The sequence below is a fragment of the Chrysemys picta genome, chromosome 7 (assembly GCF_011386835.1).
Source record: "Chrysemys picta bellii isolate R12L10 chromosome 7, ASM1138683v2, whole genome shotgun sequence".
Taxonomy (NCBI): domain Eukaryota; kingdom Metazoa; phylum Chordata; order Testudines; family Emydidae; genus Chrysemys; species Chrysemys picta.
Window position 1 is genome coordinate 127,715,229 of NC_088797.1, and position 21,194 is coordinate 127,736,422.

At 44.9% G+C, this 21,194-nt stretch overlaps 1 protein-coding gene across 13 annotated transcripts in view; it reads right to left on the reverse strand.

The window, feature by feature from the left end:
* The window catches only part of ALDH18A1 (aldehyde dehydrogenase 18 family member A1), a 105,847-nt gene that overhangs the window by 49,491 nt on the left and 35,162 nt on the right, over window positions 1–21,194 (reverse strand). For 8 of the 13 annotated variants that reach the window (XM_065552711.1, XM_065552710.1, XM_065552704.1 and 5 more), the window contains 5 exons: window positions 12,184–12,407; window positions 10,090–10,239; window positions 9,879–9,983; window positions 6,558–6,716; window positions 5,957–6,047 (listed from right to left, as the gene is read on the reverse strand). In XM_065552711.1, the coding sequence (XP_065408783.1) occupies window positions 5,957–6,047; window positions 6,558–6,716; window positions 9,879–9,983; window positions 10,090–10,239; window positions 12,184–12,407 (729 nt within the window). The remainder of the gene's footprint in view (window positions 1–5,956; window positions 6,048–6,557; window positions 6,717–9,878; window positions 9,984–10,089; window positions 10,240–12,183; window positions 12,408–21,194) is intronic. The other 5 variants (XM_065552705.1, XM_024100496.3, XM_065552707.1 and 2 more) reach the window with 1 other exon arrangement.

The window sequence follows — 21,194 nt, forward strand, 5'->3', positions numbered from 1 at the left end:
TGGTGTTGGTCCTGCTTTGAGCAGGAGACTGGACTAGATTACCTCCTGAGGTCTTTTCCAATCCTAATATTCTATGATTCTATGTTTCTCACCTGGTTAGGCTGTTCTTCCCAATCCTCCTTGGCAAATGTCCAGTATGCCATGGGGATGATGACCATATAGCAGCTCGAAGGGGGAACGCGGTGGAAATCTGGGAAACTTCCCTTATTGCAAAAATCAGGTAAGGTTGTAAGGTATCCCAATTTTTCCCATCCCAGCTCACCACTTTCCATATCATGTTCTTCAGTGTCCTATTAAAGCATTCAATGAGACCATCAGTCTGGACGGTAGACTGAGCTTCATAGGACCCATATCTGGAGCATCGCACACAGGCCCTTCACCAATTTTGATGCGAAGGGGTTCCTTGATCTGTCAAGATCTCTTTGGGTATCCGTACCCTAGAGAAAATTTGAATCAATTCCTTTGCTATAGTCTTGGACACTGTTGTTCTTAGCGAGGGCGGCTTCTGGGTATCAGGTGGAATAATCCAGAACAAGCAGCACACACTGATGATCCCTGGCTGACTTCTCCAATGGGCCTATCAGATCCATGGCTATCCTCTCAAACAGGACTTCAATAATTGGTACTAAAGGGGCCCTTAAGTGCAGTTGTGGGCCATGTAATTGGCATCCCGGGCAGGAGGCGCAATATCGAACCTCCATATAAACTCTTGGCCAGAAGAACCTCCGTAAAATTTGATCAAGGGTCTTATCTGCCCCTAGATGTCCTCTGAACAAATTACTATGGGCTAGGTTCAACACTGCCCTCTGGTGCCTTCGAGGTACCAGGGGCTGCTCCACTTCTTGCTCTTGTATTCAGACCACTCTAGGCCCTGGGACCTTTGGCTTTCCCCTTCACCAGGATTCCATTCACCTCAACTAGCTCTTTTCCAATATTGTGGTGCAGTGGCTCATTGGCTTGGTCCTGCCCAAAATTCTTAAATGAGGGCCCAATATATTCAAATTCAAGGGGACCTATTTCTGTTTACCCACAGGATTGGTCGCCGTGGAATTGGGTCCAGCTTCCGGTTTGTCAACTATTTGAGTCGCCCTCCTGCCTGCTGGATGGCCTTTTGGTTCTAGGCCAAGATCCTGGTCCCCAATCTTTTGTCCGTCCTTCTTTACTGCCTAGCTTTCCAGGGCTTCTCCGTGCAGAGAATAAGTCCTGGGCTAATTTAGAGAAAACTAGGAGAAGGCTAGCAACTGGGGCCACAGTATCAATCCTGGGGTCACTACCTTCCCGACTCATCCACTGTGAGTAAGTTTCCAGACCCTGGGAAGTCTCATCCTATGAGGACCACATATGGGAACTTAGAGACCACCCCCACCATTCACCCTTGTGGTGTTCCCCCGAACATCAATTTGTACAGGGATGGTCAGATAGTAACTGACAGCCCCACGTACACAGGTTATTCCTGTGCATTTGGCTATAGACAGCTGGTTCTGCCCCACTACGTTTCACCCGAGACCAGCATGATGGCACTTCTGGAGTTTACTAATGCAATGGTCTCTATGCCATTCATCCTAACTGGCTGTGCGTATCTATCTGGGGTCATCGTGATTCCCATGAGATTGATCAGGCCACATGGGTCTTCACAATCACCCAGACTGGATTGAATAGGCTCCTCAATGTTAGGACATTGGGCTGCTATATGCCCTAGTGTCCCACAAGCATGACATCTATACACAGCTCAGGGTATCCCCCTATTCTTTAGGCTATTGGGTCTTACCCCCCGACCCTCTCTCCCCAGTTCCCCAAGTCCCTTCGCAGCCTCAGGCCGCTCTTCAGCATCCCTGATCCCCAACCTAGTTCTGCCTGACCCTTCAGGAGTCTGGGCCTTCAGGATGGGGACTGGCTTCTTTATGCACTTCATCTCTTCCCCGTTAGTCTAAGGAAGTTTCTTACCATTAAATGCCTCTCTACAAGTGCGACCAACTCTTCATAACAGAAGGGGTCATTTTGGTTAACCCATCCTCTTAGGTCTGATGGTAGTCCTCTCATGAATCCATCCATCACTAAGACTTCTAGAATCTTCTCCTTGCTGTGGATCTCGGGGCACAGCCATTTCCAAATTAGATGAATCAGGTTGAACAGTTGTAATCTTGGTGCTTTGTTGTCCTGGTACCTCCACTCATGGAACCTCTGGGCCCTTGTAGCTGTCATCATCCCAGACCTCGCCAGGACCTCAGCCTTCAGTTGGGTGTAATCTGTGCCAGCTTCTGCTGCCATGTCCTAGTAGGCCTTCTGGGCTTCCCTACACAGGAAAGGGGCAAGGATGACAGCCCACTGGTCTTGTGGCCAGGCTTTCTGAAGGGCCATTTTTTCCAAGGTGAGAAGATATGCCGCCACATCATCTTCCATAGCCATGTTTGGTAGGTAACTTCTGGCCCTTAGGGACTGCGTCCCATCCCGGCCAAGTGTCAGAGCAGTCAGGGCCTTTAGCAGGTTCACAACCTCCTGCAGGGTGGTTTGATCCTGGGTTGCCTGGTTCATCACCAGTTGATTTATTTTCTGCTGTAGCCATACCGACTCCTGTTGCATGGCCATCTGGACCCTGGTAGCCTCTTGTTGCGCTCCCATGGCCTACAGCAGCGCCCTCATTATGTGGTACATTTTTGGGGTGATTTACCTTGCCCCATGATGGTCCACTGTGCAACTATTCCACTCCAGACACCACATGTGGCAAGGCACCTCCTCTGTCTCACTGGACTTTTCACTTTCCCCTCTGGCGATGGCGGGGCCTGGACTAAAATCAGCCCCACCCTAGACAGTATTTGTCTTCCCACTCTGCGTTCTTATCAGTACTGTGACACTCTGACACCCCAATATTCACCACTGTCATGTAATTAGGATATGTATTGTACAAAGTATGTCTTTTAGGTATCATTCTAAAAGTCTTGATCTGTTAGACATTAATATCTTGTAGGATTGTATGTGTTAACGTTGTTTGTGAAGTTATGAAGTTTGCTATGTATGTGTTACTGAAACATGTTGTGAGGTTGAAAGCAGCCACAAACAGCCTTTCAGGTACAACAGTAAAAAGGCTAAACAATGCTAATGGCTTATTAAGGAAAAAGCAACACAGGGTCCTGGGGCACCTTGAGATCTGTGACCTCTGTTGCTTTTTACAGATTCAGACTAACACGGCTACCCCTCTGATTATTAAGGAAATGCACACAGGCACAAGGATTACCCCAGGGACTGTGTACAATAGAAACCTCGGAGAGATAGCACTACACTATGGGAACTGTTTGACCCAGATCACAGTGGAAGAGCTTTCCAGCAAGTGGGAAGAGGATATAGAAGGGGGACAATGACATCATGGGGGGGGGGGGAAGAGAACCTCTCTCTCCCTGCAACAACATACCTGGAAACACCTGAGGGGCAAGGACTGAACTGTGGGAAGTGATGATCCCAGGCTAGAAGGATCTTTAGCCTGTGTATGAAAACCTGGGAAAGCCAAGGCAACTTGTGATTTAAGAGTCTGCCACCCTGTTTATCACTCAGTGAGAATTTGCTAATTTATATCCAACCTATCTACTGTGTTAAAATCAGTTTGCAGTTTTTGTTTATTTACTAAGGTAATCTGCTTTAATCTGTTGGCTATCCCTTATAATCATTTAAAATCTACCTCTTGTACTTAATACATTTGTTTTTGTTTTAAACCCAGTTTGTGTAATTCATAACAGTGATGGGAGGAGGGGGCTGCAAAAAGCTGTGCATATCTTGGGGGGGGGGGGGGAGGGATTGCTCATGGTTTGAGCATTGGCCTGCTAAACCCAGGGTTGTGAGTTCAATCCTTGAGGGGGCCACTTGGGGATCTGGGGCAAAATCAGTACTTGGTCCTGCTAGTGAAGGCAGGGGGCTGGACTCAATGACCTTTCAAGGTCCCCTCCAGTTCTAGGAGATGGGATATCTCCATTAAAAAAATCTCTCTCCACAGTGAGAGAGAAGGCGAATTTCAATTAGCTTACACACTGTACAGTTCTCGGTGAAGCACAAGACAAGACAATTTTGGGTTTACTCTCCAGAGTGCTACGCAATTCCTTACCTGAACGCCTTCCCATGCAGCACTGATTTCCATTTCTGTCTTTCTGCAGCTGGGTGTGTCCCTACCTCTGTTTGTGCTATAGGAGGCTTGAGGGCCTGGCTTAGCAGGAGAGGGTGAGGGAGCCCAGGCTGGTGGAACAGGCGGGCTCAGTGGTACCCAAGTACATAAGGTGGCACCCTGAAAAGGGGGCAACCCGTCACAAGTACTTTCAAGGTAGACCTCAGGACAGGCCCAAAGAGGGTTCCTCCAGCAAACAAAAAAGAAACCAATTTACAAACACAAAATAAAAGGGGATACCTTTCCCCACCCCCTTTGCTTGGGTGTTCTTGTCCTGCTGTTGTTCCCAGGGTGTCAGTCTTTCCCCTAAACAGACACTCAGCTTTGAGGGTTTCCCCCTGGAAGGAGGAGAGCAGCCTCTCACCCTGGAGAAGCCAGTCTTCCTGCTGCCAATAGCCCTGCAATGGCTTGTCTCTCCTCCCCCTTTCTAACCAGAGCAAAGGCTTTTAAAGATCTCAGGCAGCACTTAATTGGACTCAGGTATTCCTAACTGACCTAAGGTAACCCCTTCTCAGCTTATAGGAAAAAGGGCCTTTATCATTCTAGGGCTAACATACCTGCCTTCCACCACTCTCTGGCAGCTCCCAGCCTGACTTTATCACACCCCCACATTCTGATTGGATCATGTGAAGAGTGGTTAATGGCCAAAGTGTCAGGCAGCTGGTTCAGCATGAATTAGGAAGCTGTTGTGGCTCCAGCTTCTGCAATGCTAGGATCACAGAGTATACACTGCAACTTGTCGCTGTCGTAAAAAACGTAGACAGAAGAGAAGAGAATCCACCTTGCATGAGGTGCAAGAGTCCAAGGATCACATTAAAATATGAACTATATAAGAAGCATACAGCAAGCCCTGCTGCATCAGCGTTCCCATTGGATCTTCAGCTGCTTCTGAACACTTAGACAGCAAGGAGGGGCCAAAAGTGCACTCTCTCATCTAAACTTGGCAGTTACAGCCAGGTAGAAGTAACTTAGATCCCATTTAAAATAATGGACTATTCAGAGAAATCGCTAAACCTCTACAGGATAATGGATGAATGACAGGCAGCAGCGGGGGCTTACCAAAAATGTCTTAGCACATTTGATTGCTTTGTTTCAGCGAGTTACAAAATTAGAATGTAGGTTGGCACCACTGTCTATGTGATCTGAAGGGGAAAACAACCTTTTGCCAAAAATTGTTATTTATCCAGTGCCCAAATTTTATTTTGCTGCTCCTGTTGCAGAGAGAGGTTTTTGTCCTAGCTCTGAAGAGTTTACACTCTAAAGGAGACCATATACAGACCAAAAAAAGATGGAAAAATATATGACATACAAGTAGAGTAAATGAATTGGTCTTAGACATGTTTCTTGCTGGTTTTATGGGGGTACGTAGCAGTGTGTGGCAGGGCCCCCTTGGCTTCTGCTTGGCTCCCAAAAGTCACTCAGACCCTGGGTTTTGTAACCACTGGTGCACTTTATTTCTCAGGCTTGTTCCCACCACTGTTTCACCATGTACAAGTAACCCTTCACCGTCTGCAGGCAGGAGGGAGGGATGGGAGAGCTACCTCCCTGCTTCCATTCCCTGCCTTTTCCTTTTTCTCCTGCTTTCCAGTTGCTTCCATCCCCTGAGGCTTTTATGCAGCCCCAGAATAATTAAGTAGCAGCTGTCTCTGCCTCCCCAGTTAGGGCCAGGCTACCTCCAGCCTGCTCTAATTTGTTCCCCTAATGAGGAGCAGGCATGATAAAGGGCTCAATCTGCAACCCTTTGCCCAGCACTGTGTCGTAGGGTAGGAATTGTTGATTTAACCACAGGCAAAGGTGTAAGTCACATACCTTCTACATCTGAGAGAACAATCAGGAGATCAGTCTTCATTTCTACAGCCAATCGTGCTGCCAGACTATCATTATCCTTAACGCTAATAACCTGAAATACATACAGAGGTCAGCAACACCAGCAGGAGAGAGAAACTCGCAAACACTGACTGTGTCCTACAGTGAACAACAAATATCAGTACCACCATGGCCCTCTGCACTGCTTTGTCCATATTTTACTTTGTGCTCTATGGGGTGGAATCTTTGTATGGAGTTGAGCACAATGTTAGCATTCAGTAAACAAGTAGTAATATCCTATCCAAATCACTCTGTGCTCTGCAAAAAGCAAGCCATGCTAGTGTCTACTCCCCATCCAAATCAATGCACCTTGTCAAAAGCAAGCCGTGTTAGTACTCATTCCTTAATTCCTCTGTCCACACCATTCTGCTTAACTGTATGGACTTTCAGCTCCCAGCATCACTGTGCTTTTTCTGTTCTTACATTTTCCATTTCCCCTATTGGTCACTCCAGGATATCCAGATTATTACAGTGTTAGTGAGTCATGCATTCATGCTCTACCAGGTCCAATAGCAGGATCCACCCACTGCAATACTTTACCCACATTTACCCCCTGAAGATCACTGTTTGGTTCTGGAGGCGGAACAACAGCATCATTGGTGTTAATAATAGGGACAATGTTCATCCGCAGCAGCTCATGCAATGTCCCATTTAAATTCCGACGCTTCTGTTCATCATGGAAATCCAAATTGGTGACTAAAATCTGAAAAGGAGAAAGACTCTGAACAAGAATTTGATCTGCAGCCACCAAGTGTGTAAGTAAAGAGACATCCACAACAGATCAGTCAAGGCTCTCTAGACCACCAGGGCAGCAAGAGGGGTTAGTTAAAGGGTGCAGAGGATAGTTGAGAAATTTAATTCTTTGGACCACTCTTTATTGTAGAATATGAGACATACATAGCTATCTCCCAATAGTCCTTTTCACAAGAAATCAGAATATGGGCTGGTTAAGTCTCTATGAAACAATCTGAGAAACTCACATGCAGGTTCTGGTTATGACTTTTAAAGCCCCAAGACCATTTGTGATCAGATTTGAGACAACCTCTTTCTCCCCATACAATATCTCCACAAATGCAACAAACAGAGAGGATTAATTTAGAGCTTCCTTCTTCTGAACAGGAAGGTAAAGCTGGCAGGTTATTTATTCTCTGATGTCCCTTCAGCTCTGAAATTCACTTCCCCCTTGGTCTGCCAGAACCTAGCTCCATTGACCTTCTGGACATGCTGCAAACACCATAGTTTCTTTCAGACATTTGGGGAGGCAGCCGAGTAAAGAAGGGGATGACTTGTGGAGGCGATTTTTCCCCATCTCTATTTTGACCTTGGATGTTTTTGAGAACAGATTACAACTGAATCCACTGTGAGACATTGGAGCAGTTTTCTTAATTTTAATTTAGGAGCCCAATGATTTTAATAGGAGCTTAATTTAATCCTTATAAATATACAATGGGACAGCTGTGTTCATATTCAAACCAGATTAGAATCCAGCTCACTCTCCTATAGCTTTGTTAATGCTACAGTGCAAAGATAAGTACATTTTAGGCAGTGAATTCAGTAGATATTGTATGATGGAACACATACAGGGAGCAGGTCTATTGAGAGAGAAGGTGACATTAGGTTCTCAGGTACCATGGTGATAGTTGTGGTATAAGGCCCAAGACAGATGTTTATATAGGCAGAGTATGATTGCACTTCATAGCAAGATCTTCTCCAAATACCTGAGTACAACAATAATGCTATAACATGAGTTTTAAAAAAAGAGGCTCATGGCTAAGTGTATACAGCATGGAACAGAAGAGATTTTAATGAACAGAGTCCACATTTGAGGACTCACTTTTTACATTTCTCTCTCTCTCTCTCTCTCTCTCGTGAGCTTTATATTTAGCTTGATATTTCTAATTTTATTTGCAGTAGGGCAGTCAAAAGATAAAAAAAAATAATTGTGATTAATTGGGACATTAAAAAAATAGTTGCAATTAATTGCAGTTTTAATCACACTTAAATAATAATAGAATACCATTTATTTAAATATTTTTGGATAGTTTCTATATTTTCAAATATATTGATTTCAATTACAACAGAATGCAAAGTGTACAGTGTTCAAATATTTGTTATCAAAAATAAGTGCACTGTAAAAAAAATAATATTTTTCAATTAATCTCATACGAGTACTGTAGTACAATCTCTTTATCGTGAAAGTGCAACTTACAAATGTAGATTTTTTTTTTAAATACCTGCCCTGCACACAAAAATAAAACAATGTCAAACTTTAGTGCCTACAAGTCCACTCAGTCCTACTTCTTGTTCAGCCAATCAGAAGTAAGGGTGACATGGTATATGGTGTATTGCCACCCTTACTTCTGCTGCAGCTTGTGGTGCCTGGCACTTGGCATACGGCTCAAGATGGCCTCTGTGCTATCGCATAGAGGCTGCATCTTGCCAGAGCCCTCGGCGATCCCACAGTCCTCTGGTGGATCCTGGCTCACCACAGGCGTCATTTCATATTTTGGTTTGATGTGAGCGTGGGAGGGATGGACGGGGGGGGGGGGAGGAAGAGAGATCACGAGAGAGACAGAGAGCGCGAGCGTGTGTGTTGGAGGACAACGAATGTGTGTGTGTGTGGTGTGGGCGCTGGGGAAGCACTGTGTCTTTAAGCAGAGCATTCAGGAGCCTGAATGCTTTTTCAGCCAACAGCAGCTGCCGTCGGCAACAATGGCTCCTGAGACAGCACCAGCTGACAGGCTCCCCCTGTTCCCTGACTCCAGCTCAGCAGCAACTGGGTACACAGGTGTGGGGAGGGAGACACCCCAACATCAGCCTCTCTCACCCCCACTCTGTGCAGCAGACAAGAGGCAGGTTCCCAGTCTGGAACAGCTTGGCCAAGGCAGCTCCATGGGTGCAGGGGCGGAGGAAGTGGGAGCAGCGGTTATCGTGGGGGATGGGGGCGTGAGACCAGCTCCGAAGCATTTCGGTAATCCGAGCATCTGGTCTGGATATTACAGAGTCTCCTGTCTCCAGCCGCCTCCTGCTCACTGCCACAGCCTGTGCCTCCCTCCTGCCCGGCTGCTGCCGAGTCCCATCTCCAGAGATGTGCAATTAACGCTCGTTTAAAAAAAGTGTTATTTTGTTGAGTTAATTGCATGCGTTAACTGTGAATAACTGACAGCGCTAATAATAATTCTACATTTGTAAGTTGCACTTTCACCATAGAGATTGCACTACAGTATTTGTATGAGGTGAATTGAAAAATACTATTTCTTTTGTTTATCTTTTTACGGTGCAAATATTTATAATAAAAAGTAATATAAAGTGAGCACTATACACTTTCTATTGTGTTGTAATTGAAACCAATATATTTGAAAATGTAGAAAAATATCAAAAATATTTATAATAAATGTAAATTGGTATTCTATTATTAACAGTGCGATTAAAACGGCAATGAATTGTGACTTTTTTTAAATCTAGTTAATCTGTTTTGCACTAATTGCTTGAGCTAACTGCGATTAATTGACAACCCTAGTTTTCAGTCCTCAGACCTTCACTCCTGATCATCAGCCCCATCTCTATGGCCTATCCTAGGGCCACCAACCAGATGGTCTGGGATACACAATTGTTTAAAAGTGTCCAAAGCCAGCAAAAAAATGTGTTTTTTCTTTAACTAGAACATAAAATTTATTTAAGTGATATTCACCAAAACAATTTCCTTTGTGGGATATCATTCACACCAAGTTCTAAACCCCTCAGAAATGGAAATCTAGGAAGACAGTGAATAGAACAGAACAGGTCCTTCTAGAATTAATAAGGCTGGTTCCAAAAGATGGACTGAAACATCAATCCACAGGCAAGGGCAAGCGCAGTTCCTTACCTGAGCTGCACAAATGCTGTACTGTGTAAACATGGCCTCATAGAGAGCCATCAGTCCACTCTGCCCAGCTGCTGCACAGGCTCGTGCCTCCAAGACTGGAATAGCCTTAAAAGATTAGAGAACATAGCTGTCAGCCAATTGGCAGGAAGGGATAAAAGCCAACTCAGCCCAACATTTAATAGAAGAGCAGATGACTATCTTAGCCACTCACCATGTCCTTTAGCTGGTTCTGTCCTGAATGGAGGGCCTGCCTCACACTTTGAGAAAGCAGGATCTCATGGCGCAATCGCTGTTTTCCAAAGGCCACAGCACCACTGGTGACTATCATCATTTCCCGACCCTGATTCTGCAGCATTGACACCTACAGATGTGGAGAATCAAAGATCAGGACCTAGAGCAGGAAAATTACTAGCTTACTGATTCCACTCTCCCTCTTTGTACAATTTAAGAGCATTTTGTGCCTCATCAATTCCTGGAGACTGAAGTCTTCTGCTTATCCAAAGAACATAAACGGTAAGCAAGTAACAATGCAAGATGCCCTCCTTCTAGGAGAGAGCTTGTATGGCCCTTGCTATACTTGACCCCATCACGGTAGCAATTTTTCTAATGTAAGCACCTGGACTAATCAAGCCACAGGACAGGCATCAGATGGTAGCCAGAGCTGGTGTGATTTTAAGCAGAGACTAGAGGCGAGCAGCCCATATCCTATTACCAGACTTATCATTGGCCACCCATGCCCGCAGCTCATATTTAAACAGCAATGCTACATCTGAGATGTAGAGAATCTGTCTTTTCTTATACCATGCAAACACATCATGCTTTGCCCCTTCTACCTCCCAGCACCTGGCTCCCTAGTTCCTTTCACAAATCAAGTACCATATACTTCCTTAATGCAACAAGGTTTTGTACACACCCATCAAGCATACACTAGATCTGTCCCTCTACAGCTAGGTTTCTGTTTCATTTCGGCAACACAAGCAAATTACTGTATGGTTTCAGAGTAGCAGCCGTGTTAGTCTGTATCCGCAAAAAGAAGAACAGGAGTACTTGTGGCACCTTAGAGACTAACAAATTTATTAGAGCATAAGCTTTCGTGGACTACAGCCCACTTCTTCGGATGCATCCGAAGAAGTGGGCTGTAGTCCACGAAAGCTTATGCTCTAATAAATTTGTTAGTCTCTAAGGTGCCACAAGTACTCCTGTTCTTCAAATTACTGTATGGATCCCATCCATTCCTGGTGCATGTAAAATAAGAGGCCTTCAGAGTCTTTTCCCAAGGGAAACATGTACATATCCAAGGGACACAGAATACATTACTCCTCCCTGGTACATGAATGTTAGTGCTGCCTTCCCCCCCAATTGCCTCTTGGGTCTATCTTATTACCTTCCTTTTGCTGAGATCACCTTGTGGGAATATTTCTCTCAGACTGGTTTGTGGGGTTACTTAGTATATCACATCTGCTCGTGGGTAAGGAGAAGTATCGCACAGGCCACTGAGGAGAAACCTACTCAAGTCTTCAGAACAGACCATGTGAATCTTCCACAATCTTCATAAGCTTCCCCAACATAAATCCAAGTAACTGTATTTTAATGCTAAGCTTTCTTGAGGGGAAGATGTTAACTAAACTCATGTCACTAGAATGAAAAGCCAAGTGGGTGAGGCACTGAGAAAGGGGATGGATTCACAAAGCACTGCAGCCTTCTGGGAAGAGAGCCTGTTAGGATAAGAATCATCAGTGTAGCAGAAGTAAGACCAACTCACTAGATGCCAACTGGTAGAGTTTGTTAACTAGAATTTTAACTGGATATGGAAGAGTTTTATTTAACTCAATTATTATACATTCATAATGTATCAAGTGCCAGTTACTGTGTAATTCAGGTGTCAGACAGAGCAATTTAAACATTATCAGTGAAGCCCTGATAGAACACTATTCACTGGGATTATACTCCACAAGTATTTTTCAACAAAAAGAAGTGGCAACAAGAGATACTCACTTCCAACTGCATCCCAGGACATAATGTTCTCCCTCATTCCCTGATGGCTCTTCCTTCTCCAGCTGACAGCAGGAACTCCCACTAGGTTTATTTCTGCATACTGCAGGTTCTCCTCTTGCACCATTCTTTAGGTATATTAGGCCACGAACCCCCCTCACTACATCTTCCCCCTCTGCATACACCTCAGTTTTGCCACATTATGATAAAAGCTGCAGTTAAAGTCTCCTGCTAAGTTTTATTATACAAACTTTAAGGAGACATTGGACTAGCCAGTTTGCAAGAGCACTAGGTTTTTTAGCCATAAAGTTACCTGCTCAACAATAGATGCCAACCGCCCAAGAGCCAATCCACACTCATCCCCTCGAGTCACAACAGCACTACCCAGCTTCACCACAATCCTTTTAGCATGCTTCAGCTCACTGCGATGTGCAAATGACTTGCCATGTGTACGACTGAGGGGCATGGTGATAAACGGGATGTTGCTCCAGCAACGGATAGATTCATTCCTCAACACCAGCTTATTGACAGGCAAATCTGTGGTTAAAAAACAAAAACAAACAACCACCACATGAAAGACAGGGAGAGATCCCACACTCCCAAATGTTGAACCTACAACTTTGAACATTTAGTTCAGACCTCCCCCAACCCCTTATCTGTCAAGATTACCCCATCTTGAACCTAAAATCCCACAACGTGCACTCAGTATTCTGACTTCCGAGCCCCTGGAATGTATCCAGTTTCCAAGTGACTGAGAAAGAAGCAATGCAAGCCATCGCTGGGCCTGATACCCTACTGCAGTGTATAGGACCCATACTGGGGTCAGACCAATGGTGCTTCAGAGGGAATGAAAAGAACAGGGCAAACGTCCAGTCCCAGCATCTGGAAGTGAGAGGCTTAGGGATGCCCAGAGCATTGGGGTTACATCTCTGACCATCTTGTGTAATAGCCATTGATGGACTTATCCTCCATCACTTATCTAGTTCTTTTTTGAATCTACTTATACTTTTGGCCATCAGAACATCCCCTGGCAATGAGTTCCACAGGTTGACTATGCACTGTGTGAAGTACTTCCTTTTGTTGTTTTAAACCTGCTGCCTATTAATTTTATTGGGTGACCCCCTAGTTCTTGTGTTGTGAAGGGGTAAATAAAACATTTCTTTATTCACTTTCTCCATACCATTCACAATTTTATAGACTTCTATCATGCACCCCCTAGTCATCTCTTTTCCAAGCTGAATAGGCCCAGTGTTTTTAATCTCTGCTCATATGAAAGCTGTTCTATACCCACAATCATTTTTGTTGTGGTTCTCTGTACCTTATCCATTTCGAATATATCTTTTTTGAGATGGGGCAACCAGAACTGCACGCAGTATTCAAGGTGTCGGCAAAACATGAATTTTATAGCGGCATTATGATATTTACTGTTTTATTATCAATCCCTTTCCTAATAGTTCCTAACGTTCTATTAGCTTTTTTGACAGATGCTGCAAATTGAACATTGGCAACTGGTTGTCCCGTTTGCCTTAAGGGACTATCCTATGTAGCAGGGTGGACTGATTTAATCAAAGCAATTAAAATAACTAAATTTCATGTTTCATATTTGTACTTTTTATTTATTTTCCTAAAGAAACATTGATTCTCATTGGTTGATAATCATTAAATTACATTTATTTGCAACTAAATATAGCCTTTGGTACTATTTTTTGCTAACCAAGTGGATATACTATATTTATACATATTCATTAAAGCAATTAAATAGCAAAACTTACATTCTTCATTTTTATATTTATTATAGGGCTGTCGATTAAGCGCAGTTAATTCACGTGATTAACTCAAAAATTAATTATTAAAAAAGTAATTGCACTGTTAAATAGAATACCAACTGAAATGTATTAAATATTTTTGCATGTTTTTCTACATTTTCAAATATATTGATTTCTGATGCAACACAGAATACAAAGTGTACAGTGCTCACTTTATATTTTTTATTACAAATATTTGCACTGTAAAAAATGATAAACAAAAGAAATAGTATTTTTCAATTCACCTCATACAAGTACTGTGGTGCAATCTCTGTCATGAAAGTACAACTTACAAATGTAGGTGCTTTTGTTACATAATTGCACTCAAAAACAAAACAATGTCAAACTTTAGAGCCTACAAGTCCACTCAGTCCTACTTCTTGTTCAGCCAATTGCTAAGACAAACAAGTTTGTTTACATTTACGGGAGATAATGCTGCCCACTTAATTACAGTGTCACCTGAAAGCGAGAACAGGTATTCGCATGGCACTGTTGTAGCTGGTGTCGCAAGATATATATGTGCCAGATGCACTAAAGATTCATATACTTCTTCATGCTTCAGCCATCGTTCCAGAGGATATGCTTCCATGCTGATGACGCTAGTTAAAAAAAATGTGTTAATTAAATTTGTGACTCAACTCCTTGGGAGAGAATTGTATATCTCCTGCCCTGTTTTACCCACCTTCTGCCATATATTTCATGTTATAGCAGTCTCGGATGATAACTCAGCACATGTTGTTCGTTTTAAGAACACTTTCACTGCAAATTTGACAAAATGCAAAGAAGATAGCTTTAGCACGTGACCCAAGATTTAAGAATCTGAAGTGCCTTCCAAAATCTGAGAAGGATGAGGTGTGGTGCATTCTTTCAGGAGTCTTAAAAGAGCAACACTCTGATGTGGAAACTACAGAACCCAAACCACCAAAAAAGAAAATCAACCTTCTGCTGGTGGCATCTGACTCAGATGATGAAATGATGCACATGTGTTGGTCCACACTGCTTTGGATCGTTATCAAGCTGAACCCATCATCAGCATGGACGCATGTCCTCTGGAATAGTGGTTGAAGCATCAAGGGACAGATGAATCTTTAGTGCATCCGGCATGTAAATATCTTGCAACGCCGGCTACAACAGTGCCATGCAAACACCTATCCTGAAAGACGATCCCTCACTCTCACAGATCTTGGGAGACAGACCAGTCCTCGCTTACAGACAGCCCCCTAACCTGAAGCAAATACTCACCAGCAACCACACACCACACAACAAAAACACTAACCCAGGAACCTATCCTTGCAACAAAGCCGATGCCAACTCTGTCCACATATCTATTCAAGTGACACCATCACTGGACCTAATCACATCAGCCATGCCATCAGGGGCTCGTTCACCTGCACATCTACCAATGTGATATATGCCATCATGTGCCTGCAATGCCCCTCTGCCATGTACATTGGCCAAACCGGACAGTCTCTACACAAAAGAATAAACTGACACAAATCTGACATCAGGAATCATAATACTCAAAAAACAGTAGGAGAACACTTCAACCTCTCTGGCCACTCAGTAACAGACCTGAAGGTGGCAATTTTGCAACAGAAAGACTTCAAAAACAGACTCCAACGAGAAACTGCTGAGCTTGAATTGATTTGCAAATTAGATACCATTAACTCTGGCTTGAATAGAGACTGGGAATGGCTGAGTCATTACACTATGAATCTATTTCCTTATGATAACTATCCTTACACCTCTTGTCAACTGTCTGTAATTGACCATCTTGATTATCACTACAAAAGTTTTTTTCCTGCCGATAACAGGTCATCTTAATTAAATTAGGCTCTTAGAGCTGGTATGGCATATTCTCTGTATGTATGATTTTATTTTTATATATACACATATATATACACACACACATACACACATACACACACACACTCTTGTTATATGTTCCATTCTATGCATCCGATTAAGTGGGCTGTAGCCCACGAAAGCTTATGCTCAAATAAATTTTAGTCTCTAAGATGCCACAAGTACTCCTGTTCTCTTGGGTAAGTATGCAGAAGAAGAGTCCAGGGCAGTGGAAAGGGCAAAGGGTAAAATGTGATACTGGTAGTGGTTCCTGCGTACCACAAAATGTACAAATTATTTGTGTGAGGGATCAATGGCAATGCGAAAAAAAAGCATCCTGAAAGTTGAGGGAAACAAACCAATCTCCTGGATCCAGGCAGGGAATTATCATTGTTAGAGTCACCATTCTGAACTGTTGAGAACAGAGACATTTAAAAGACATTTAAAGTCTTGAGGTCCAAATTGTTCTCCACGCCCTATTTTTCTTTGGGACGAGGAAGAGGGACAGGGAGGGCAAGGAGCTGAACTGGATGGAATAGCCTACAGAAATCACCTCTAAGATCCATCTGTCTGAGGCGATGAACTTCCAGGAAGATTGGGGATTACCTCTCCCTTAGAGGTGAGCATGGGGGGGGGGGGGTGAGGGGGTTGGGGAGAAGAGAGGCATAATGTAGGATGTGGGGTAGGTAGCTCATGACTCTACGAATAGGTCAAAACAGACATTTTGAAGGTGTCACCAACTCAGAGGTTATTGTAGAAGAGGGCCCTTTCTTAGTAAATCTGGGCTTTATTCTGGGGGTGGGATGGAGGGATGTCAACCTGTCCGGTGGGCTGACAGTGGACATGGCAAGACTGTTGAGTCATCTGGGAGTTACTGTATTTTCTTTAAAAAGTAACAGAGGGTCCTGTGGCACCTTTAAGACCAACAGAAGTATTGGGAGCATAAGCTTTCGTGGGTAAGAACCTCACTTCTTCAGATGTGAGTGAGGTTCTTACCCACGAAAGCTTATGCTCCCAATACTTCTGTTAGTCTTAAAGGTGCCACAGGACCCTCTGTTACTTTTTACAGATTCAGACTAACACGGCTACCCCTCTGATACTTGTATTTTCTTTTTGTCACAGGCGTATAGAGGCCCAAAGATCATATCATGTTACCCAGAAGTCTTTGAGAAACTGATGAGACCCATTTGTGGCATCACTTAAACTTAGGCCCCTCAAAGGGAGGTTCTTGACAGTATTTTGTACTTCTCAGGAGGAGGCCAGAAGACTGCAGCCAGGAAGCTCAGCACATGACTACAGCAGTAGCCATGGAATGTGCAGCTGTGTTGCTGGCATCATGTGAGGCCTGGAGAGATGCCTTGGCAACTGTCTGGCCTTCTGTAGTGAGGGCCTAAAACTGCGTTACCACTCAAGAAAGGGATCTTGGAGTCATTGTGGATAGTTCTCTGAAAACATCCACTCAATGTGCAGCTGCATCAAAAAGGTAAACAGAATGTTGGGAATCATTAAGAAATGGATAGATAATAAGACAGAAAATATCATATTGCCTCTATATAAATGCATGGTGTGCCCACCTCATGTGGAGTCTGGCATGAGGTTCTACAAATATATCAACCGCCATGTGCCCCAGAAGTTGGAGGCAATGTCTGGCTGATGGTTGAGGGATGGCTTGAACTCTAAGTGTGCACAGGTTGTAAAATCTGTGCTGCAGAAGGAGTGCCCTTGCTTGCTGTGAGTGGAGGTCAGACCTTATAAATCCCAAAATGTTGTACCAGAGTTAAGGTCGATTTTTGTACGTTGATTTGCAGGCCCAGGTTCATTAATACGTCTGGCCTGTAGGGCTTCTTCAAAGGAGAGGGACTTGAGGAGACAGTCATTCAGCTATGGGTAGATCATGATATCCCCCAGCATGCAAATGAGCTGCCACTACAGATTGTACCAGGGAGAATACCCTGATAGCTGACAAAAGGCCAAAGGGGAGTACTCTGTACTGGTAATGGTCTTGACTCAGAGTAAACCTGAGGAATCGTCTGTGGGATGGTAGGATGGATATGTGGAAATATGCGTCTTGGAGATCGAGTGCTGAGAACTAATCTCCCTGTTCCAGAGATGGAAAAATCGTTACTAATGTGACCATCTTGAATTTTTGGGCCTTCACATATTTGTTCAGAGTCATGAGGCCTAGTATGGGTTTCCAACCTCTCTTTCTTGGGGATTAGGAAATATCGAGAGTAAAAACCTTTGCCACAGAGATGTAGAGGAACGAGTTCTATGGCGCCTAAATGGAGAAGGTGATCTATCTCCTGTCGCAACAGAGTCTTATGAGAAGGGTACCTGAAGAGGATGGGGGTGAAGTGGATCCAATACCCATTGGAGACAATTTCCAAGCCCCATCTGTCTGATGTTATATATTCGCAGTTGTGGTGGAACAGGGCAAGATGGCAGCCAAAGGTATGCAAATGGTTGTGAAGTAGCAGCTGATATCGAAGGGGGTTGTCTCTTGGGGCCTTGACCGAGACATCAAAACTGATGATTTGCAGTTGCAGATTGCAATGTTGAAGACTGGGTCTCTGGTGGTTTGCACCTCCGGAATTTGAATTTCTCTCTCTGAGGTTCATAGTAGCATTGTGGCAGGAATTGTGGTTTATGCGGTCTGTGAGAAGACTGAGGACTAAATTTTCTCTTTTATCCGGGTGTATAAATCCCCAGTGACCAAAAAGTGGCTCTGGACTCTTTTAGTATATGGAGCGATGCATTGATCTTCTCAGCAAACAACTTTGAGCCCTCAAAGAGGAGGTCCTCTACATAGTTGTTTGCACCTCCTTCAGGAAGCCCAAGAGATGTAACCACAAAGCTCGCAGCATCACAACCACTTTGAGATGGACCGGGTTGCTATATCAAATGCATCAAGCCTGGTCTGGAGTGCTGTTTTGGCCACTAACTGCCCTTCATTGATAATGGCTTGAAATTGCTCCTGTTGTGATTCTGGAAGATGGTCAATAAAGGTGTTAATTTTGGTATAGTTCATATTTTGCTGTCAGGGCCTGATAGTTTGCAATTCAGAATTGCAAAGTTGCAGATGAGTAGGCTTTAGGTCCAAATGGGTGTGGGGTGCAGGAGGGGTGAGGGGTGCGGCGGGGGTCAGGGTGCGGCAGGGGGCTCAGGGTAGGGGGTTCGGCTGCAGGAAGGGTTCGGGGGGTGGGCTCTGGCCCGACGTGCACCAGGGGCAGGGCAGGCTCTCTGTCTGCCCTTCCCCCGCACCGCTCTGGGAAGCGTCCGGAACCTGGTGGAAGAGGGGTGCAGGGGTGTGTGTGGCTGTTGCTTCAGGCACTGCCCTCAGCAGCTCCCATTGGCCATGGGAGAGGCGCCCCTCCCCTGGCCCCAACCCAGCCCAGCCCTGGACCTGCCACAGTGGGGAGAGGCGCCTCTCCCACCCAGCACAGGTGCTGCTATGGGGAGAGAGAGCTGGGGGAAGTCCTCTCTCCCCGCTAGTCCCGGGGCAGCCTGCACCCCAAGCCCCTCATCCCCAGCCCCACCCCAACCCTCTGCCCCACTCCTGAGCCCCGCACCCCCAGCCCCACCCCAGAGCCCCTCACCTCCCCGTCCAACCCTCTGACCCTCATCCCCAGCCCCACCCCAGAGCCCACACCCCCAGCCTGAGCCCTCACCCCGCCCCCGCAGGCCTGAGTCCCATCCCACAGTCCAACACCTGGGCTCCACCCCAGCACATGAATTTTGTTATGTGCACCAATATGGAGGTGATGTGTCACATATTGGTGCACATAACAAAATGAATTCCACATATGCTTGGGAAAAAATTAGAGGGAACACTGCGGCCTTGTCTGTTGACGTAGAACATGGAGACTGTGTTGTCCATCAGAACCTGCACCACCCGACCAGACAGATGGGACAGGAACACCTTGCATGCTAGGCGAATGGCCCTGAACTCTCTTACGTTTATGTGAAGCGACAGCTCCTCCTGTAACCATACCCCTTGAGTCTTGAGGGTACCGACGTACACTTCCCAGCCGAGAGAACCCGAGCTATGGTGAGCGGGTATGCGGTGACCTGGGCAATCAGACCGGACATGGCTGTGTACTTGGTTTGAGGTAGGAATGCTCTGGCTCAAGTAGAGTCAAGGACTGCTCTGATGAACTCTATCCTCTGAACGGAGACCAATATTGATTTTTGTTCATTTATCAACAGGCCCAGGTTGACAGGTGGCTCACAGCACCTCGATACTGTGCCATACCTACCTCTCGGAACGACCCTTGTGTGACGATGCGGTTCTGGCGGAACCCAACTGAGAGTGCCAACTCAGGACAAATTGCTCAAATAGGGCAGTTACAGCCCAAGGCTGGGTTTTTTTCCACCTCTAAGGCAAACCAAACCAGCCAGACTAAGAGGACTTTGGTCTCACCCCACTGGCTAACCGCAAGTCTCACAAGCAATCTCCTTAGACACTCCAGTTTCCCAGTATTACCACCAGTGCCACTCATTATGGGGACAAATGGTTATGAAAACCAATACCCCAGTAAAAGAAAAAGGTTCTCCTGATCCCAAAGGACCAAGCCCCAGACCCAGGTCAATATACAAATCAGATCTTACCCACAAATCACGCTGTTGCCAATCCTTCAGAATCTAAAATCTAAAGGTTTATTCATAAAAGGAAAAAGATAGAGATGAGAGTTAGAATTGGTTAAATGGAATCAATTACATACAGTAATGGCAAAGTTCTTGGTTCAGGCTTGCAGCAGCGATGAAATAAACTGCAGGTTCAAATCAAGTCTCTGGAATACATCCCCCGCTGGGATGGGTCCTCAGTCCTTTGTTCAAAGCTTCAGCTTGTAGCAAAGTTCCTCCAGAGGTATGAAGCAGGATTGAAGACAAGATGGAGATGAGGCATTAGCCTTATATAGTCTTTTCCAGGTGTAAGAACACCTCTTTGTTCTTACTGTGGAAAATCACAGCAAAATGGAGTCTGGAGTCACATGGGCAAGTTCCTGCATAGTTTGCTGAGTCTCAAGGCATATTTGCCTTCTCTCAATGGGTCCACTGTATAGCTTATGGTCCTTAATGGGCCATCAAGCAGGCTAGGCAGAGCTAACACCAGTTTGTCTGGGATGTCACCCAGCAGCATAGCATAAGTTTGAAATACAGACAGTATAGAGCCAATATTTATAACTTCAACTACAAAATTGATACACACATATAGACAGCATAATCATAACCAGTAAACCATAACCTTGTCTTAGACACCCCATTTGACCCCCTTTATACAAGATTTGCATGCCACTACAGGACTTTAGTTGCAACTATGATCTATATGGTCCCAGATTATATCAATAACGTCACACCTTGATAAGCCAGTCGTCCAGGTAGGGATAGATCTGGACCCCCAATGCCTGAGGTAGGCTGCGACCACCACCATGCACTTTGTAAACACCCTCAGTGCTGTTGCCAGGACAAACGGGAGAATTGGAAATTGGTAATGCATTTGCCCGACCACAAACTGCAGAAATCTCGTGTCCAGGGAATATTGATATGTGGAAGTATGCGTCCTTTAAGTTGAGGGCGGCGTACCAGTCTCCAGGATCATAGAATCATAGAATATCAGGGTTGGAAGGGACCTCAAGAGGTCATCTAGTCCAACCCCTTGCTCAAAGGAGGACCA